The sequence below is a fragment of the Furipterus horrens genome, unplaced genomic scaffold (genome assembly GCF_987537825.1).
Source record: "Furipterus horrens unplaced genomic scaffold, mFurHor1.1.pri manual_scaffold_1, whole genome shotgun sequence".
Lineage (NCBI taxonomy): Eukaryota > Metazoa > Chordata > Mammalia > Chiroptera > Furipteridae > Furipterus > Furipterus horrens.
Window position 1 is genome coordinate 166027616 of NW_028327171.1, and position 22267 is coordinate 166049882.

The 22267-nt window shown below is 39.1% G+C and overlaps 1 protein-coding gene and 1 pseudogene across 1 annotated transcript in view; one reads left to right on the plus strand and one right to left on the minus strand.

Moving 5' to 3' along the window:
- Window positions 1-394: 394 nt before the first annotated feature.
- LOC150022212 (annexin A2 pseudogene) lies at window positions 395-12901 on the minus strand (annotated as a pseudogene).
- The window catches only part of GORASP2 (golgi reassembly stacking protein 2), a 30797-nt gene continuing 21265 nt past the window's right edge, over window positions 12736-22267 (plus strand). Inside the window, exon 1 of the mRNA XM_090280672.1 lies at window positions 12736-12962. Coding sequence (XP_090136798.1) covers window positions 12900-12962 — 63 coding nt within the window. The 5' untranslated portion in view covers window positions 12736-12899. The remainder of the gene's footprint in view (window positions 12963-22267) is intronic.

Consider the following 22267-nt stretch of genomic DNA (forward strand, 5'->3'; position numbering starts at 1 on the left):
TCACAAATGGAATCTAGCAGTATAGTGAAAAAAAATAACACCATGAGCAAAAAAACACTTATTTCAAGAATGCAAAATGCTTCAACATTTTAATTTTTTTATTCAAAAAATTTTAAGTATAAATTCAATTTATTTATGTGTTGATGACTCAGTACACAAGAGGCAAAGTGTTTCACATCCTAGGCTTAATTTCCAATTCTTTGAAATATTCATTTCTTTGGCTAAAAGGAGACTAGGTGGGAAAGCCAGGCAATACTTAGGCAACTGAGATAAGGTCAGGGAAGGAGCAATGCTAACATTATCCTCACAGGGATGGGCACAGGGGGCTATTAGTTGCAAGCTGATTTTAAAGAATTGTTGGTTGAAAGCACCACTCCTAGACACTGGAGACTTCTCAGGCCTCAGTCATACCACACAGGTATAGCAGCACTTTTTAGTAGTCACTCTTGGTATCTTGCTGCATGTAATAGTACAGGGACTTGCAGTGTTTTTTATTTAAGTTAGATCTGATTTTCAGCATGTCCACTTCACTGTGGGAGATCAACATTTTGATCAAGACCTTATCACATGTCCCCTTGCCCTTCGTAGAGTCATACACTTGGTCAGCAAAATACTGGGGCTTGTTCTGGATACACTGGACCAGGTTTAGGAAAGCATTTTCCAGGTTTCCCTTGACTTCCTTCTTGATGCTCTCCAACTTCTACCTTTCAAATACTTTCTGGAGGTGACACATGCTCTGCTTCGTCATGATGCTGATCCATTTCGGAACATCAGTTCCTTTCCTCTTCACTCCAGCATCATAGAGATCCCGGGCACCTTGGTCAATCAGTTCATAATCAATGAGAGAGCCATCTTCTGCTCTTTTACACTTTACGAAAGCAACCATTAGCTTGCAGAAGCCACCTGGTGTGTTGGAGATAAAGTCCTTCTCTGGATCAGTCTTGTACATTTCCTTGTAGACTGTTAATTTCCTGCAGCTCTTGAGCAGATGATCTCAATGAGAGCATCCTCATCAGTCCCCAGCTCAGAGCACACTGCACAGAGCCCACACTAGGGCAATACCCTTGAAAGCTACACAGAAGCCTGTACCCTGTGCTTTAATGACAAGATTTACATTGTCCCATGATACAGAAGAAATAAATTGCCTGGGATGGCAAGATCAGTTCTCTCTTACCCAGGAACATATAGAAATGCCACCATCCTCTTCCATGCTCTGAAGAAGTAACCCGGTGCAGCTCATAAATTTTCACCTCTCCATAATAACAAGGAAAAAAACCATCATGCAAGTAAAGCAGGTATGAAGAAGTCAATATTGTTTTTACTACACTAATTACTGGCCCTGGCAGCAACTTTCACCTTCAAAGAGCCCCCAAGTAATAATTAATCTAAGCATTCATTCCCTAAAATTAGACACCCACAAAGTTGCTAGAACAACTCAGCTGCTGAAGTAAACCTGGAAAAGCAGTTTAAGCAGGTTCTTTTATCTGCAAATAATAGATATGCTACCTTGAGTAATGTAAGTTCTAGTTCAAAATGAATGTGGTAATGAAGGTGATGGAGATGTCAAATAAATGCACGAGCATTAGTACATTTTGGGCCTTATTATAGTAGTCCCCTCCCCCTATTTGTAGTTTCGCTTTTCCGTGGTTTCATTACCTGCAGTCAACTGCAGTCTGAAAATATTTAATGAAATTTTCAGAAATAAACAATTCATAAGTTTTGAATTTTGCACCATTGTGAGTAGCATGGTGAAATCTTGCTCTATCCCACTCAGGACGCAGATCCTTTGTCCAGTGTATCCACACTATATATGCTACCCACGCATTAGTCACTTAGTAGCCATCTTGATTACCAGATTTACTGTTGCCATATCGCAATACTTGTGTTCAAGTAACTGTTATTTTACTTAATAATGGTCCCAAACCACAAGAGTAGTGATGCTGGCAATTCAGATATACCAAAGAGCAGCCACAAAAACCTTCCTTTAAATGAAAAGATTAGTACAGTACAATAAAATATTGAGAGAAAGACCACATTCACATAACTTTTATTACAGTATATTATTATAATTGTTCTTTTATTATTAGTTAATGTTGTTAATCTTTTACTGTAGGTAAAACTTTATCATAAGTATGTATGTATCGGAAACACATAATATATACAGAGTTCAGTGCTATTCATAGTTTCAGGCCTCCACTGGGGTCCTGGAATATACCCCCGTGGATAAGGGGAAACTATTGTATTGAGTTTGTTTGCTGAGACCACTCAAGCTCTAGAGATTCTCTTTGACAAAGGTACAATGACAATTCAGTGGAGAAAGGATAGTCTTTTCAACACACGGTGCTGGGTCAACTGTATGTTCATATGCAAAAGAAATAAGCCTCAACGCACACCTCATACCTTATACAAAAATTAACTCAAAGTGAATCAAAGTCCTAAATGTAAAACATAAAACTATAACATTTTTAGAAGAAAACATAGGAGAAAATCTGTGTGACATTGGGTTTGGTGATAAGTTTTTAGATACAATATCCAAAAGCACAATACATTTAAAAAAAGATAAACTGGACTTCATAAAAAATTAAAAATTAAAAATGTTTGCTCTGTGACTGATACTGTTAAAAGAACAAAAAGAGAAGCCAAAACCTGGGTCTAAGTCACATATTTGGTACAGATTCTTTATATCCAGAACATACAAAGAACCCTTAAAACTCAACAATATGAAAATAAGTAACCCAACTTTAAAATGAGCAAAATATCTGAATGGATAACTCCCCAAGGAAATTATATGGATGACAAATAAGCATGTGAAAACATGTTCAATAGCATTCGTCATTAGGGAAATTTAAATTAAACCACAATCAGGTGCCAATATATATATATATATATATATATATATATATATATATATATATATATATAACAGAATAATTAAAATTAAAATGCTGACAATACCAAATGCTGGCGAGAATGCAGAGCAACAGGAATGCACATTCATTGCTGATGGGGATGGAAAATGGCACAGCCACTCTGGAAGACAGTTTGGCAGTTTCTTATAAAGTTAAACAGGAACTTAACATTCAACCCTGAAAATTCACTCCTAGGTATTTACCCAAGTGAATTAAAAATTTATCTTCATACAAAACCTACATATGAAAGCTGGAAGCATCCTAGATGTTCTTTAATAAGTAAATGGAAAAAAAAAATAACTTGTGGTACATTCATACAGCGAAACACTATGAAGTAATGAAAAGCAATAAGCTACTGGACCACACAACAAACATGAATCTTAAATGCATTTTGCTGAGTGCAAGAAACTCAACCCAAAAGTCTACATATTGTGTAAGTCCATTGATATGACATCTGGGGAAGGCAAAACTATAAAGATGAAAAACAGAATTGTAATTGCCAGGGGTTAACTGAAGGGGGACTGGTTTATCACAAAGGGTATACACAAGGGAAACCTTAGGGTGATAGAAATAGTAGGGTGGTAGATACATATGTGTTTGTAATAACCCATAGAACTGTGCATCACAAAGAGTGAATTATAACATGTGCAAATTAAAAGAAAATCAACCGGAATGTTAGGGATCCCAGGTTGGAATGCAGACTGAAACTAATCTAACTGTATTGCACAGGTGAAGATTACCATATATCTTCACTTTACTGAAGAAGGTACAGAAGGAAAAAGGAGCCAACGCAAGTAACTTCGGAAAATGGTTTTGATTGAAAACCATAAAGTTAATGATGAACAACTATATATAAATATGGTACTTTAATTGATAGATTTGCTTCTTACAGGAGTATATGTTAACAATTCTGAAAGTATAAATATATATACTAACTTGAAGAAATAAGTAAATAAGTAATAGATAATGGGAACTAGATTTCTTGCTGTCAGAGAAAGAAGGTACAACTAAGCAAAGGGAAAATGCTAGAATGAATACTGTGGTGCTCGATTAGAGTAGGAAACAGTATGAACTCATATTTAGTTTAATGTATATACAGACAGGGAGATATAGAAATAATTACAGGTATGTGTGTATACATAGATCAATATATATTAACGTGTTTTGCAGCTCTGTCTGCTGAGAAGGACCAAAGCAGTAAACTTCAATAGTAATGAGCACACCCAAAACCCAGATCTTGGTTTCTAAATACTATTCTCCAATTAAAGGAATCAGGGCTCTTGGGAGAACAGCTGACATTAGGAGTGGTACAGGAAAAATACAAGATGAGCCTGGAACATTTTGTAGTGCCACAAATACAGAAATGCTCAAATAACAAAAGAATGATTGCACAATATGAATGTACTTAATAACACTCAACTGTACACTGAGAAATGGTTAAGATGGTAAATTTTATATTATGTGTATTACTATACCATACACACACAAAAAATATGATAGCCTATCAAAAAAAACACAAAAGTCAAACTGAAAGTGGTCTCAATGAGCAAAGATGGAACAATTTGAACAAAGAAATATACCATTTTGCATTCCCACCAGCATTGAGTAACATAGTATTGGATTAAAGTCAAAGTCCAAAATAAATATACATGAGCCCAAAGTACAAAATAACCAAACATACAGGACCCCAAATAAACATACATGAGCAAAAATTCTTACAAAAGAATTCCAAATTATTTCTGTAGGTACTCCCCTCCAGGAGGTGGAGCTTGTAAGTGATCTAGACTTAATGACTTGCTTCAAGGAGAAAGGGAAAAATAGTAACTTTACTATTAAGTCAGGCAGCACCTTAAAGTGATCAAAGTTAACATCACCAGTCATATGTCATGTTATTAGCATATACTCCTGATATAATACAATGAAAAGGACAGTTCACCGCTGTCTAGTCTTTCTTCCCCAAAACAATTAAGGCCAGTCTAATTGTGAGAAAAACACTAGACACACATGAATGCAGGTATATTCTGCAAAATACCTGATGGTGCTATATGAATCAAGGTCATGAAAAACAGGGAAGTCTGAGATGCTGTCACAAACCAGAGAAGACCAAGGAGATAGGACAACTAACTGCGATATAAGATCCTGGGAGAGAAAAGGGCTTTACTGGAGAAACTTGTGAAATTTGAATGAAGTTTAGAGTTGGTTAACACTCATGTACAAATGTTGGTTTCTTGGTTTCAATAAATATGCCATGATTATGTGAGATGTTAATAACAGGAGAAACTGGGTGAAGGGCATATGGGAACTCTTTGTACTATCTGCAACTTTCCTGTAAATCTAAAATTATCCCAGAATAAAAGTTTTTAAAAAATAAATAAAAAGAAAAGATTAACAATAAAGATGATGAGAATGTCAAAGAAGCACAAGAACATCAGTGGAGATTGGGCCTGTGGCTGTGATCCCTCTCAGCTCTACAGATTCTCGTTGGTTACCTGCAGAGATTTATTAAGCATCCCTCTAGTGGTATAGTTCTCAAATTTTGTGTGTATCAAAATAACATGAAAATTAATAAAAACTACTGGGACCCAGGATCATTGAAGCAACCTAGCACTTGGATTTCTGTATTTTCACAAAGTACCCTGATGAATCTAGTACATATCCAAGCTTGAGAACCACTGCTCTAGTGCTTTTCTATTAACATGACTGTTATTACCATTCATTCATTTATTTATTCAACAACTATTTACGGAACAACTATTCTATGCCAGCCCATTGTCAGTACTAAGTGCACAGTAGTAGACACACAGGCAAAGACCTCATGAAGCTTACATTCTAATATGCAAATAAATATACACTGACTGAGTCTCCTGAAAAGAACATCTGATTGGCCTAGCTAGTCACCACTACCTCCTGTTTGTTTTGAGGGGACTGAGAGCAGAGGTCTTCCTAACAGGCCACATCATAGGTTATTGGTTAGTGTAAGTGTTGTTTGTTGGTAGGTTCCCCTCACTCCAGTCAGCTATGGCTGGGGTTTGATGGCATATAACATGACCCTCCTGAGGTTTGCTCCCTCAGCAAAACAAGCTAGGTCAGAAAGGGCTCATCGATGAGGGAGGTCCCACTGGTTGGCTATGCAGAATGGCTGTCATCCAAATGCAGCATGAGTTAAACTTTCCCAGGGAATTCTGCAGGCAAAAAGGTTAGGGTGCAATAACCAATATTATACAAATGACCCTACCTTCTATGCTCACTTATGGGAACTCAATGTTAATGAAACCCAGAGTAAACACACAAAGTATCTTGGATGCTTCTTTGAGAAAAAGAGATTTTTGTTTAATGTTTATAGTCTATAGATATTAGTTTTTTGCTGGGCTTTGCTTTTCTGCTGCCTGTGGTGTTTTAAAATACCAACTTGCCTACAGCAGATTCCTACTTGAATTAAAAATGACATGGACAATAGTCTATCATGTCTTCCCCTCCATCATGTTATATTTATTTATATTAGCTTTGACAACATCCTTGGGATTTTGGTTTCTGCCCTCTGAGCACTGTCCCTCACTAAAAGAGGAAAACAACTGGCACATGGAAAATTGAAGCAATGGTTATCACAGTCTTCTGGTTCCAGATAGGGTGAGTCTTGTACCTCATCCTCTACCAGTTGTCAGTAAAGGGATAACACAGATTTTCATGAAGCACAAATAGGAGCAGCGTAGGTAACTTACTAACTGATCCTGAAAAAGAAAAGGCTTTGAAGCTATTTATTACACACAGTGAATTCAAATCAACAAACATTACTACCATGTTCCCAACACTCAACCAGGAACTGGGGATCTAAAGAAGAAAAAACATGATCCTCACCCTGAATGATGGACCATAATGGTGGAAGACAGGCCTATGATGATGATGATGTTACCAGAAATGAAGAAACTATTCCTGAGTGAGGAGAGAATCATTCTGAATTTAGGGCTAAATAAGTTACATTTGAAATGGACATTAAGGGATACTTAGAATTTTTCTAAGTAGAAAAATGTAGGAAAGAGCATATCAGTTGTATGGATTCACATAAAGAAAGGCAAGAAGGTAAGAAACTAAATGGTCTGTATGGGGAATAACAGGTAGTCACACATGTGGCAGAAACATGATACAGCTCTAAGGAAGGATTGCATTTGCTCATAACTATCAAAGGCTCACAGCCTGGGTTCTGCAAACCATGGCTAGTGTCAGACATCTGGGAAACAAAAAGTTTCACCACTGAACATAGCAACAGCTTATTACAAAATCATAAAGAGGATAATAATTGTCAAGCAGAACAAAATGTTATCATTAAATCTAGTTCTTATATTTATTCCTTTGCATTAAATCAATTAATTTGTTGAATTAGCTTTCATGCATTCTGCAAAGTATTAGGAACACAGAGCCGACCCCACTGCAGTCTATGTCCTTAGGGAGTCTAATAACTGGAGATTTCCTTTGTGTGTTACTGTATTTATTAGGCCTCCTAAAAACCTGATATTGGTTTATTGACAGCAAAGAAAGATAAATATTTTTTTCGGTATGTTTTATTGATTATGCTTTTACAGTTGTCCCAATCTCTTTTCCCTTTGCTCCCCTCCACCCAGCAACCCCCCGCCCTCCAGCAATCCCCCACCCCTTAGTCCATGTCCATGGCCCATGCATAAAGCTTTTCTCAACATCTCCCTGTCTATTCCTCACCCTCCTACCTTGCTTCTTAATTCCTGCACCATTTTCCTCCCTCTCCCCCTTCCCAGCTGCCCTCTCCCCACATGCTCCCCATACTTATGATTCTGTTCCCCCTCTGGCTGTCTACTTAGTTTACCTTTGTTTCCATCCCCTAGTTTCTGTTGATAGTTGTGATACTGTTTTCATTTTAATGTTCATAGTTTTGATATCCTTTTTCTTAAATAAGTCCCTTTAACATTTCATATAATAATGGCTTGGTGATGATGAACTCCTTCAGCTTTACTTTGTCTGGGAAGCACTTCATCTGCCCTTCCATTCTGAATGATAGCTTTGCTGGATAGAGTAATCATGGCTGTAGGGCCTTGTTTTGCATCACTTTGAACATTTCCTGCCAGTCGCTTCTTGCCTGCAAAGTGTCTTTTGAGAAATCAGCTGACAGTCTTATAGGTACTCCTCTGTAAGTAATTCTCCTCTTCTCTCTTGCTGCTTTTAAGATTCTCTCTTTATCCTTAACCTTTGGCATTTTGATTATGATGTGTCTTGGTGCGGTCCACCCTGGGTCTAGTTTGTTTGGGACTCTCTGTGCTTCCTGCACCCGTATGTCCATTTCAGTCCCCAAATTAGGGGAATTTTCCTTCATTATTTTTTCACATAATTTTTCAATTTCTTCACCTTCTGGCAACCCTATGATTCTGATGTTGGCACGTGTATAGCTGTCCCAGAGGTTTCTAAGCCTCTCCTCATTTTTTCTAATTCTCATTTCCTCCTTCTGTACTGGTTGACAGTTTGTTTCTTCATTATGTTCCAATTTGTTGATTTGATCCCTGGTCTCCTTTCCTTCACCACTTGTTTCATATGGATTTTCCTTCATTTCAGCCAGGATAGCCTTCATTCTTTCCCCGTGCTGTCTAATCTTTGTTGTTAGAGTTGTGAGCATCCTAATCACCAATGCCTTAAACTGTGCATCTGTTATCTATCTCCTCATCCATTAGGAGTGCTATCTGCTCATTGCTTAGCTGTGCCACTGGGACCTTGATCTGCCTCCACTTCTGGGTCGTACTTCTCTGTCTCCTCATCTTTCTGTGTTTGCCTCTGTGGTTTTGGCAAGGGCTGTTGCACTTCTTACGTTATAGGGGGGTGGATCCTTAGGTATTCGTCAGTGCAGGCGACCCGTTTCACCTCATTGTGGCGCTGTATGTGGGGGAGGGGGTCAGAGAGGGAACAATGCCACTTGCTCAGCACTTGCCCTTTTTCCAGACACTTCTCCCACTTTACTGTCAAGCTGTTGCCCGGGCTGTCATTCCCAGAGTGGGTGGGTCTGCGGACGTTCTAGGACCTTGTGGGCCCTTTAAACAAGCAGACTCTGCTGACAGACTGGCATTTTCTTCCTCCGCCCCAACCGCCATGGATTTTCACAGTCAGAAGCAATAAGGCTTGATTTCCCCTGGCACTGGGACCGTGATTTGCGGGGTCTGGTCTGGAGCTGGGAACGCTCCCCAGGTGTTCCTCCCAACTTTTTAAAACATGTAACTGCACTTTCTGCCGGCGGTCTGCTGCTGCTGCCACCTCTGCCACCACCACCGCTGCCACCACCACACTGCGTCCTCTCCGCCCCAGCTCTGCCCCTCCTACCTGTCTGGATGAGTACAGTATTCCCTCACTTATCACGGGTATTATGTTCTAGACTCCCTTGTGATAGGTGAAAATCCATGAAGTAGGAAGCTTACATTTATTTTAGTACTTATATATATTTTAAGGCTTTATTAACCCTTCCCACACACTTATAAATCGTTCCCACTCCTTTATTAACCTTTCCCATTCCCTTATTAACCTTTTCCACACTTTTATAAACACTATTTATGTTGTTGAACATATTTTACACTCTTGAATCTACATAACTTTAACAACATACGTATACAGTACCACAAAATCCCGCGATATAGCAAAAAATTCGGTATAAATAATTAAATATAATATTTTTTAAAATCCCGCGATACAGTGAGGCCGTGATAAAGTGAACCGCGATATAGAAAGGGACTACTGTATTTCTTCTTTATATCTTTGTTTGTTGGGCTTCCATGCAGCTTGATTTTCTGAAACTTCTGGTTGTCTCTAGTTTTGAGATAGTTGTATTCCTTCTTAGTTGTGGAGGGAGACCCAGCGTGTCTGTAGAGGCCTCCATCTTGGCCAGAAGTCTCAAGATAAATAATTTTTTATGTTTAAATTTTACATACTCTATTATTGTTACAGAAGCAGTCTGTGGATGTTCTAGAATATAGAACCAGCCAAAACAAAAAATGAAACATCTCCATCACCACCTAGAGGTTGTAACAGAGCCCCCATAGCCCATGGTTTTGGGGATGCAGGAAGGAGATAACACAGCATATAAGGTACTTTGCATATCTATGGCAGGCTGACAGCTAGATAATAGCTGTACTCGTCGGCAGCCGTCCGTCTCGGGAGACGATGGTGTAGCTTCTTAAGTGTCTATCTGCACCGCCGAGAATGGTTGTGCAGTCCGACTCGGGAGTGACACGGTATCTGTTTCCTCCCGTGTTGAATCGACATCTTACGATGACACTGGAGTGTCCTCTCCAGTGAAGCTGAAGCTACAGAGCCTGGGCAGGGTGATATGGAGGGTCTGCTCTTGCCCATGCAGCAGACCCCCCCCCTCTCTTCGCAGCTGAGGGATCCAAGGGAAAGACGAGTCAATACAGCTTGGCTTCAGGTGCGCCGCAGGAGTTGCCGGTGTTGACTACAATGTCAAACCGCCTTAGGGACTCCGGCTCCGGATTTTCTGTCGGGGTTTACTCCCTTAGCCTTTCCCCTGAAGAGGTATGCCGCAAGGCAGCGGAGGGTTTTTGGAATCAGAGTTTTCCTTCTCTGATGTGCCCTGACTGGAAGATCAAACCAGCAACACTTAGCTCGCAGGGGCCGACGCTCAATCCACTGAGCCAAACCAGCCAGGGCTTAATAGCTGTACTACTGCCCAGGTAAAAGGCAGGTAAAAGGGTGAACAATACAATTTAACATACTTTGCATATCAATGACAAGGTGATAACTCCAGCCTTTCCTGAAGGGAAGTTGTGCTGGGTACCACTTAAGGTACTTTTCATAACAATGAGGTATGGTGCTTCGGGTCAGCATTTGAAATTAGGGCAGCCAGCCATAAGAAGTGGGGAGCCTTTTTGAAAGGATGAAGAAGGGCCTTGCAGCCCACCCTGAGAAGAAGCACGATGTAAGGAGGAGCATGGTGGATCAGCAGGTTGTAGCAGCCTTATGAGAAGTAGCTATGCAGTTTGTGGTCAAGATTCTGCCACACAGCCTGGGCTAGTGAGAAAGCAGGCATGCTGCTGCTTTGATCGTGCCTGCTCCAGCTGACTCTGAAGCCACTAAGGACTCTGCCTTGCAGACTGGACTCTATCTGGAGCCTTGGAACGTGGGACAAGTCTCTTAGGACTTGTGCCTTTCCTGGACTTCCCCATGATCCAGTGTAATAGAGCACATGCTTTCCTGGGCTATTGTATGGAGGCTGAAGACAACATACCCCAGATTCTGAAGGAGAGAGCTGACAGATAAGGAATGGGCAACTACTGGGCTTGGTTTTAGTTTATAGCAGCAGTTCTCAACCTATGGGTTGCGACCCATTTGGGGGTCAAATGACCCTTTCACAGGGGTCACCTAAGATCATCGGAAAACACATATATAATTACATATTGTTTTTGTGATTAATCACTATGCTTAGTTATGGTTGGGGGTCACCACAACATGAGGAACTGTATTAAAGGGTAACAGCATTAGGAAGGTTGAGAACCACAGGTTTATAGCCTTTTGGGGAGCAAGGAAAGTGCTGCGTCTCATGGGAAAACAGGACTCTGACAGAAGTGCTCCCAGCCCACCCAGGATGGAATATTGTAAATAAAGACATTTTTCTCAACACTAATTGTTAGGTCTTACACCAAGGCACACGTAAATGAGCCCCCCTTTGCTCAGTAACAAGGTCACTACTGTAACCCTTGGTTTGCATCCTCTTATATTTTCATAAGCATACATATGTATTAATATGTATTTTGTTTACAAAAATGCTTTCATATTGTTTAGTGACATTCTGTCTTGTAACCTATTTTTTTCTGTCAATAATTTCCACTTTCCCATGTCAATATATGCTTTTTTTCCCTAATAGTACATATTCAAATTTTCCCAACTAAGCCAAAAATGTCCTTTACAGCTTATTTCTCCAAATCAGCCCTGGACTCGGGATCTTATATTGCATTTCCCAGTTATGCCCTTCATATATCTTTTAATCCAGTATAGTCCCTTCTACGTTATTCTAACTTGATGAAAAGAACAGTCCACCTCCTGTATTTGCCTGGTTGCTTACTTGTGATGCTACTTTACTTGTTGCTCCATCCCCTCTATTTCTGTAAACTAGAAGCTCTAACTGAAAATGTTACAGAAGCAAGTTCAACATATTGGGCTAGAACATGTACTTCGCCTTGCAATGGAGTGGGAAGTGTGAACCCAACTTTGCTATCTAAAGGAAGCGGGATGGGGAGTCCAGCGGCAGGCAATGATACGCCAAGGACATCCAATTGTGCTGATCTTGTTCTCACAAATAGGGAAAGCAGAAAACAAAAACAAAGCAAAAATAAACCTTGGTGGGTCTTCCATGACTTTTTGGGACAGCCGTTTTATAAACGGAACGTTTCCCTTTAAAAGCTCAGCTAAGTGGACGCGGTATTCAGCTCAAGGAGAGCCACTGCCTGGTACCATCCTCTGCACAACCTGGGACTTGAGGAACAGAGCAGCAGGGAAACAGCGTGTTTGCATCCGCCCCTATTCTTTTCTGCAGCAGCCTGTTTCCTGTCTCTGGCCACCAGGGGAGCTACAACCAAGCAACACTTCTTTCAGGAGACAATCTTTCCAGATGATGAATCTTGTCCTACTCAGGGTCCCGTAACAAGGTGTTAAGGAGGGATGCACCGTACACGTATCTGCTCTCTCGCGAGCAAGAGTAGGACCCTCCCCTCTCTCTTCCTGCGGCACTCCCACCCCACCTGCGCACGCTCAGACCCGTTCCCGCGGCTCGCGGCAGGTGGCGCTGTCTACGGAGTCGCAGGGGCCCTGGTTGCCGCGAAGACGATCTCCCGGCGGGCAGTGCGGTCGGGCTCTCCGGCGGTAGCAAGTGCCACGTCCCAAGTGCTAAGCGGAGGAGCAGAGCGGGCAGTTGGCTGGGGGAAGGGAGCCGGGATCAGCGCGGAGCCCGACCGGCCACACGGATCGCCCGCCGCCATGGGCTCTTCGCAGAGCGTCGAGATTCCAGGCGGAGGCACGGAAGGCTACCATGTCCTGCGGGTAAGAGCTCCGACGGCGGCCCGGGAGCGGTGGGCTGGAGGCGGGGTCTGGCCTCAAGGAGGCGGAGGCCCCGACGGGCCCCTTCCTGGGGCAGCCAGGTCCGACCCTAAAAGGAGCAGCCGCCACATTGGCTGCTGTGGCCGAGGCCGGCTCGGAAGGCATTCACATCCCGCTTACCCGGAGCGTCCGGGGTCTGGGGTTCCCGGCTGTGGGAGGAGAGGCTGGAGCCTGAGACGGCTTCTGGCGACTTCTCCAGGGGACAAATTTGGCTCTTTTTCCAACTCACGGCCTTCTCCGTCCCCTGCCCCTTAATTCTTAGCTTCCAAAGTTCGGAAATGCTTGGGCGCAAAGTCAGCAAAAGGGATAGTGAAGGTATCTTTTTAGTTTTTTGAGAAAAGGAAGCCTGGACCCCGCCAAGAGGCGGGGGATGTGACGGCAGGTGTTAATTTACCGCGACGCTGCCTTACTGTCCGGAAAGGCCAGTTTGGCAAACAAAATGAAGTGGCCCTGGAGTGGGCTTGACGGACTTAAATTTATTTGAATACAACAGTCGTTTTTTCTCTCTTGTTGCTCCTGACCTTTCCAATCTTCATCTTCCACATTTCCTGTCCGAGGGAACTTCCGTTCTGTTCTTTCTAAGACTGCTTGGGGCGTGGTGGAGAGTTAAGGTTTAGAGCCTCAGCTGTGGAAGAAGTAAAGGAGAGGAACGTTTAAAAATACAATCTAGGTAAATAAAGGAAAGCAAATTCAGCCCCCAGGATGCAGAAAAACATAGTATCTCAAAAGGCGTTAGCTAAGCCCTTGCTTAGGGGCAGCCTGGGTTGAATTAAGCATGTGTTCCTTTCCAGATGGAACTAGTCTTTAAACGTTGCATTGCTGGTTATGTACTGTGACACCTGCGGGTGTAGTAACGGGATTGACTGTCAACAGAGTGGCCCCAATCTAGCGCCATTTCAGGATGCAATAGAGCGCCACTTGGAATTAGCTCCACAGAGGCAGGAGCATTTTCACTGAAAGTGAGAAAGTGCACTTCCTGGTCCTACAGTCATTTTCTGGCTTAGGTCCCATGTTTTAGGTGGGACACGCTCTTAAAATACCCGAATATCTGTGCGATAGAGCTGTGATCAGTCACCTTTCTGATCTTCAGGATTTTATCATGTCTAGTCGTCTGTCCACTCTACTGAAAATTCCCCTTTAAGTCACACTCTTGGTTGGAAAGAATTATCCCAGAAAATAATGGGAATCTATAAATAAACCATATTACCTTCCTGTTCCTTCAGTTAAGCCAGCCCCCAGGTACCACACGGATAGGGCAGAAGGAAGTGTCAGATTCCAGTTGTGAAGTGCAAGTTAGTGGCAGTACTTTTCTCTTATTATCTGGTTTGATTTTGAGTTCTAGGCTCTGGGCTATGTTACCCCGCATTAACTAGCTGATTCTCACAGTGATTGATTGACGCCGTGAATCCTTGGAGAGCCGTGATCTTTTTATAATACATTCAATCAGTAAAATATAGTGTTAGAGTTTAAAGTCTGTTAGAAAACTGTACACATCAAAAGGATTCCAATTCATTGACTTCTGTTAACAACTTAATTTGCCATAAAACAAGTTGAAGTGTATTTTGTTTACATAGGTACACCTCAGTAAATCAGTGCTCATACATATTCTATAGTTATTAATCTTTAAATCTCATTTTTAGAAGCATTAGGGACAACCTTTGTTTTTAATCTGCATCTGGAACATAAATCTTGGAAAAGATAAAGTAATTCTTATTTTGCTTGAGTTTTATTAGAGGGAACTTTAAAATAGTAATGATCATCTAGTTTAGGAGAATTTTAAAAATGTATCTGAGGTGTAGCCCACTTTGCTCCTGACTCTGTAACTGGTTTTCTTTGTTTTTAAAGGAGAAAGCTTTGTATTAAATGCCAACATATAAAAATATCTTATTTTCATTTGTTATTGCCTAAATGTATGGTAGTATATTCCACCACTGGATTACTGAGCTTATAAACCAGAGTAAATATGACAGGATAATTTTGGAATAAAATCACCCATGTTTAACAAGTCCTAGAATGATTAAATTAGAAGTTTTCATTAATAATAAATTCCCTGGCCATTTTCTTGTTAGTAATAAAAACTCGTATGACTGGGTTTTGACATCCATATTCATTGCTGTTTTATGATTATACTTCAAAGTCCCTACGATTCATATTGAACCTCACACGTTTTCCATTTTTTCATGTTGTTAGATTCTGTTTAAAATCTTTAAGGACAACCTTGAAATGTTTTCAGATTTTCTGCTATGAGCAATGTACTTTCCTCTTTATGTTTTATTTTTTTATGTATTCATGCACATTTTCATGTTGTGATCCTATTTTACACAGACTCCCCATCCTGGAAGGAACCACCATAAATAATTTCATATGTATCTTTTCAAAAATGTGTAATACACCCTCCCCCCTTTTACTCTTTTTGTTTCCTTTGTAACTTTTGGAATCACATGATATAGACACACACCTTGGTCTTCTCATTTGATAAAGGTCTTGGCAATCTTTCCATAGCAGCACATAGATCTGTCTCTTGTTTCACTTAGCTCCATAGTAGGTTTTTCTGGTGTTGGACATTTAATTTTCCTATTCTTTTGCTATTATATGTATATATCTACAACCTTTGATTTCACTTAAAATGTACATTTTCCCAAATTACTAAATTTTAATGTTATCCTTATGAATGTTGATCTTCATTTTAGTAAATTGCTACATCTTTTTCTGATTGTGAGCATATGTTTAATACTTATCATTTGGATTAGTTCCAAAGTATAAGAACCTAAATTACCTGTAATTCTACCATCCAAGGGTAAATAATGTTGAAGTATTTTTTTCTAGTCTTTTTTTCCTTTGCCTAACATTGCCCCTTAGCCATGTTTCACAAGATTTTGAATGATAGGATATATTCAAGTACAGTATGGCCAAAAGTTATAAGATGTTGGCTTTACAATCTAAATATCTAGCAGCTGGGGAATTGTTAAATAAATCAGGTCCTGTACACAGATTTAGTTACTGTCCATTCAGTGAAAGGTGTGTTTCAAGACATGCTGTGGACATAGGTATGTCTCTACGTGTATGTCTGTGTACATTCGAACAGCCAGGAAAATAACATGGAAGGTAATAAGCCAGGATAGTAAAAGGATTATTGGTGGATGGTGACATTTATATTTATTTTATTTTGGAAAAAAATTGTTTTAAATCCTCACCTGAGGATATGTGGATATGTTCATTGATTTTAGAGAGGGGGTTGGGGAGAGAGAGACAGAAAAACACGGATGTGAGAGAGAAACATCAATCAGTTGCCACTATGTACCCCACCCAGGGAATGAACCCACAACCTAGGTATGTGCCCTGAATGGGAATCGAACCCTCAACATTTTGGTGTATGGGACAATGTTTCAACTAATTGAGTCACCCAGCCAGGGTACATTTATATTTCTTTTGAACTTTAACGTATTTTCTAAAACTTCTGTAATCATGAAATATTTGTATATTTACAAATATATAATTATAAAAAGTAGGCTCCTAATGGAAGATTTTAAAATTTGTTCAGAAGCCTTCATTTAAAAATAACATTGTATTTCAGGTTCCCTTATGCAGTGGGTCTAATTCCTGGTTCACTATTCCTGTCCTCTAATCCTAACATTAGGCAGGAAAAATGTCAGCCAGGGCTTCTCAGTTTTGTAGAAGTTATGGCGAGTTACTACAGTTGAGGTGTGTCAAATACAAAATTCTTGCCTAGGTTTTCCATTAATCAAAAATTACATTTTTGATGTTGTCTCATGGATACTATAAGATCCCTGTCTAAATTAAAATATTCAAATTAATTTCATTCTCCACTTAATACTCTTTGAGGTGAGGCATACGTATCTGAGGACATTTTGGAACTACTGTTCATACCAACATGGGAACATGGAAAATGTCATGTTTACTTTCTTATACTTTCCTCCAAGAGAGATTTCGAGGTGATGGATGTTTTGATGGAAAGGACATTGAGATGAGGTGTGGCTCCATTGTAATAACAGGCCTTTATCTCCTAAACTATTTGCTGCAGACTGGGCCATACTGTATTAGGTACTTTCCTTAGAGGAGAAAGTGACAAGGAGTAGAATTATTTCTATAGAAAATAGAGTATCTAGACCATATCTACTATTATATGGATCTGCTGTTCTTAAATGATGACTTAATAATATACATGATATGCCACAGTATTTATTTTGAGAAAGTGAATTCCCAGTATCTGATAGTTATAATTTTTTATTCTACTAACAACATGTTTCTCAAGCTCATGCCGCCATTTGAAAAACATAAAATTTTCACTACTACCCGCTTCTCATTCTGAAAAACAACGCGTATAAAAAGATAACATTACTTGATGTCATTTTCCAAATATAAAGTTATAAATACCACATAAAAATTCTGACCTGCTCCCAAAATTAATCTCTTCTAAAGAAAGGCTGTGAGGTTTAATAAACGTCCTTCAGAATTGCTTTTAAATGTAGTAATCAGAATATTTCAGTTTATTAATGCCATTGAATGCAATGTATGTGAACCTTAGGACACTTTCAGGAATTTTAAGTACCATTGGAAATGAATGATTGATTCACTTGAACAAATTAGTAGTATCATGTTGTTTATATAACTTTCACATTTTTGTGATGAAGTGTGCTTTAATGTACAGACTGTCATCTCGGGGTCCTCATTTGGGGATACCTGCTGTTGGTGGATATTTACGGTTTCTGTATCTGATCAGTAAGTAGGAGAGTGCACAGCACTGGCTCCAGTGCCTTCTAGGTCAGATAGTGACAGGGTGTTTTAATAATTCCTCTGAGATTTTCATATTATTTTCAAATAATCACTAACATCAATACACATTTTGCTGGCTTTAATATTCTACTGAAAGAATTATATTATTTTGATTGATTCACTAATAAAACTTTAATCTAAACTAGAAAATACTCACAAAGGTTTGATGTATATTTTAGAATCTGTGGATTGGAATTTGTGATTATAAAATAAGATAACTTTTCCCCCCAAACATGTACAAAACCAAAGTTGTTACTTTGGGAGACTACACATCCCTCTTGGCATTGCAGGTAATTTACTGCAGCATGAAGAGAATGGTGATGAGATTGTTTTCTTTTAAGCACCAATGAGAGATCATTCAAGCACATTGTCAGCAATAAAGAACTTTGTCATGTCCTGACTGGTGTGTCTCAGTGGATTGGGTGTTGCCCTTGCAAGCCAAGGGGTCAGGGGTCCAATTCCTGGCCAGGGCACATGCCTGAGCTGTGGGCCAGGTGTCTGGTTGGGGCTGTGCCGGAGGCACCCAATGAATATTTCTCTCTGGCATTGGTGTTTCTCTCCCTCTCTTTCTCCCTGTCTATGAAAGTAAATAAAATCTTTATTAAAAACATTTTGGAGAAAAATGAACACATTAAATTTCTTTGCTGAAACAGTGTTGCCCACCTCATTGGTTATTCTGAAGATTAAATGAGATATTTCATGTAAAGCACTAGCATAGGATCTGGAATGCGGTAAAGACTCAACAAATGCTAGCTGATGTCTTTATTATTAACATTTGCATTATTGTATCACCCATTGAGAACCACTAGTGTACTGGCAATATTAGTTAAAATATACTTCTAAACATTGTAAGTAGTATTTCTATTTAATCATTGAGTAACTTTTTTGTCATGTACCTAACTCTGCTGACGTTTAAAACAAATTTTGGATCAGATCTGACCCATTAGTTTTTTAAATGTACCTTGTAATTTTTAAGGATCTTCATTGTTTGAGGACACCTTATATCTGTTTTTTAAGAAGTATGTGACTGCCAGTGTCCTTTTCATTGTTTTGCTAGTGTGACTAAACACAGTAATTAAAATGACTAAAAGTCTGTTATTAAAATGATCTTGTTGGGCTTGATCTGTAAGAATCTTTAGATAACTTAGCAACAATTAGACTTATTTCGGGGTGAGTTTTTAAATCTTAGACACTATCTAGTCAGCCTCCTTAGTTTACAACTAAAGATAAGGGAGATTATTGCCCAAAGTTGCACAACCAGTTTTCCTTAAGAAATAACTAAGTTGGTATTTTAATAGTATAAAATGAGGTGACAGGTCGTCAGTTTTGCTTCTTTTGGAGCAGATTTCACTTTATTTCAACATTGTTTTACTAATATACAGATATTTTCTAGGAAACTACTCTGTAAAGTGGGTTTTTATTTGCTTTTAGTTACCATTAGAATTTTATTTCAAATTGTCTCATACAAGTTACATCATGGGTTCAGCATCAGGAGAATGTGCACTTTGAGTTACTGTGGTAGAACACTGAAGAAGAATGTTTTAGTAGGGAGGCTTGAACTCTTCTGCTTACTGCAGAATTATTTACTATACATTTGTGTCAAGTGCCAAATGGGAAGACTGGCCCTTTTCAAATGTGGAAGAGCTCCCCGACTCCAAAGTGCCTTTTTATAACTCTGAAGGATTTAGACTTTATTTTTATTAACATCACATTTCCAGCCCTTTTCCTATCATTTTGATTACTTAAGCACACACATAATATGAAGCTTTATGTATATGGTTGAAATGAGCCTTCATTTAGATGTTACTTGAAGTTAACTTTTTAGCCTTATTAACATCTCTACTGGTTTTAAAAGCAGTACAAAAGTGAACTTATTAACATTAAATTGAGAGCTAGAGGAGATGACAGTATAGACAGAAAGTTATTCAGTGGAACTTACCTACTTGTTATATGTGAAGGAATTGGCAGTGCAGTATAAAGTTAATAGAGAAGGGACACATTCCACTGAGTCAATTCTATGGAAGTACCTCCATGGTTAGAAAACTTAAGATAATTCACACACCAGCCAGAAATTTGGGCAAAGTGTATCTTTGTATGTCACCTTATAAAATACCTAGTCTGATAATACCCATGTTCTGAAAGTAACCTTGTGGTTTCCTCTGAAGTAGCAGCTCTATTTCTCAGCTGGAAGTAAAGGAGTAAGTGGGCCAGGGCAGTTGGGAGGCTGCCTCCCTTCCTCCCACACACTCCACCCAAAATCTTCTCTTCAACTCTGCTGTCCCTCTCTCCCCCAAATCAGGATATAAAAGAGAGGGGTTCATGCAAAAACACCCAGATCTAGTATAAAGTGCTATTATACTTTTATAGAAGAAGAGATGGATGCTCCACTGGAAAGCAACTGGTATAGAACTATTCAGTCTGTACACAAATTCAGGCTAAATCTGGTAAAACTTCCTAATGATTCAGTATCAGAAGGTGAAGGTAAAGTCAAAAAGCTTAAGTACTTTTATTTGTTACCTGGAATTTGGACAAAACAGTTAATAGTATCTTACAGGGCAGTTTTTCAAACTTTATTACAACTCAAAATAAGAAATATCCATTTCCATTGCAGTGGGTATTATACTGCTACATTTCATGAAAAACTGATCCTCATTAAATCATGAATTTTTGGTATTTTGTCTACTCTGAAATTTTTCACATTTATCTATTCTGTCATGATCCACTAAGTTGATTTCAGCACCCACTGACACTCCCTGTGGTAGTTGAATGACACCACTTGCGGGATTCATTTATGCATAGTCGGTCATTCAAAAATCTATCTTCTAGTCATGGGTGCTGATTTCTTTTTATGTGATGGGGATGGATGACCCTTCACTGCAGTTTCTTTCCTAACCTTGAGGAGTAAAAAATGTCCAGCAGGTTTCATCGTCCTTTTTTTTTCTAGAGTGCTAATGAGGGAAGTATTTCTTTCATTTGTGGTTCTTATATTGGTAAATACCAATAACTGTTCATAATTTCATTTACCTGTCCATGTTTTGGAAACATTTCTTTTTATAATTATCATTTTGTAAGCATAGTTGCCTTTTAATATTTTCATCTGTTTTAGTATATTTCTTAATTGTTCAAAGTAATCATGGCCTGAGAAATTGGAAAAAGGACAACTTCATCATGTTTTTTGAACTCTCAGGGAATGGGTTTGCATAGAGTGTTTTTTCCTTAAAACTGAGTATTTACTGCTTCTAAGTATGGAAACTATGATATATTAAAATCTATTTTTAAACCCTGGCCAGATGGCTTAGTTGGTTGGAGAGTTGTCCCATACACCAAAAGGGTACATGCCTAGGTTGTGGGTTCAGTCCCTGGTCCAGGCGCATACAGGAGGCAACCGATCTTTGTATTTCTCTCTCACATCCGTATTCTTCTCCCCTCCCCCTAAAATCAATAAACATTTCATCAGGTGGGAATTAAAAAAAAGAAAGAAAGAAATATTTTTAAAGTGTATTGTGATTGTGTGCTTCTCCAGCATCATAAGTGCTAAATATATTTTAACCACTTCATGTTTTGGTGACTGTCAATGAACATCCCATGTTGAACTACAGATCACATAGTGATCACCTAGCCTTGTGCTGTGTGGTAGCCTCAAGCCACATGTGACTGTTTAAACTTGGATGTAAATTATTAAAACTAAATGAAATAAAAAGTTCTATCCCTCAGTCACACAAGCCATATTTCAAATGTGTTATAGTCATCTGTAGCTAGTGGTTACCATATTGGGCGGCACACATACAGATTTCCATCATCAGAAAAAGTTGTAACTCAAGGGCAGAAATTTAAAAAAATATTTGTATTCCCTACAACAAGACACAATCACAATTACCTTTTATTTTAAGTGCACATTAAGTACTTGCCTGGTAGGATTTTGTAAGTGGGTCAAGACTGGTGCTTCATTTTTATTTTTATTTTTGTAATTAAAAAAAAATTTTCTGCCAGACACTTTTTAAATAATTAAGTGGCGGTAGCATCCCTTTCCTCTTTCAGTTCTTTTGGCTATTACTCTGCCTATTGGTGGCCTGGAAATCAGATATCCAAACTATGTAAAATAAATGTAAATAGAATCAAACAGTGATCTTGAAGTAGTGTTGCGAAGAAGATCATAAGGTATATAAATGTCTAATCACTCTGTTGTACACTGGCCATTAATGTAATATTCTACATCAACTGTAATTGAAAAATCTTTTGAAAAAAGAAAAAGAATGAGCAAGGTAAGTAAGTTACTTTGTGGCCTTCACATTCCCTGCTCATAGTCGTTTTAGACTTAAATAATTGCTGATTTTCAAATCGTGTTCCTTATATGTTGTTAGATTGAAGTAATTTCCACTTTTTGGATAGAGGGAGCATATCTTTAAACTTTCTGTGTTAAAAAAGTGTACATAATTGTACAGCTTAATGAACTT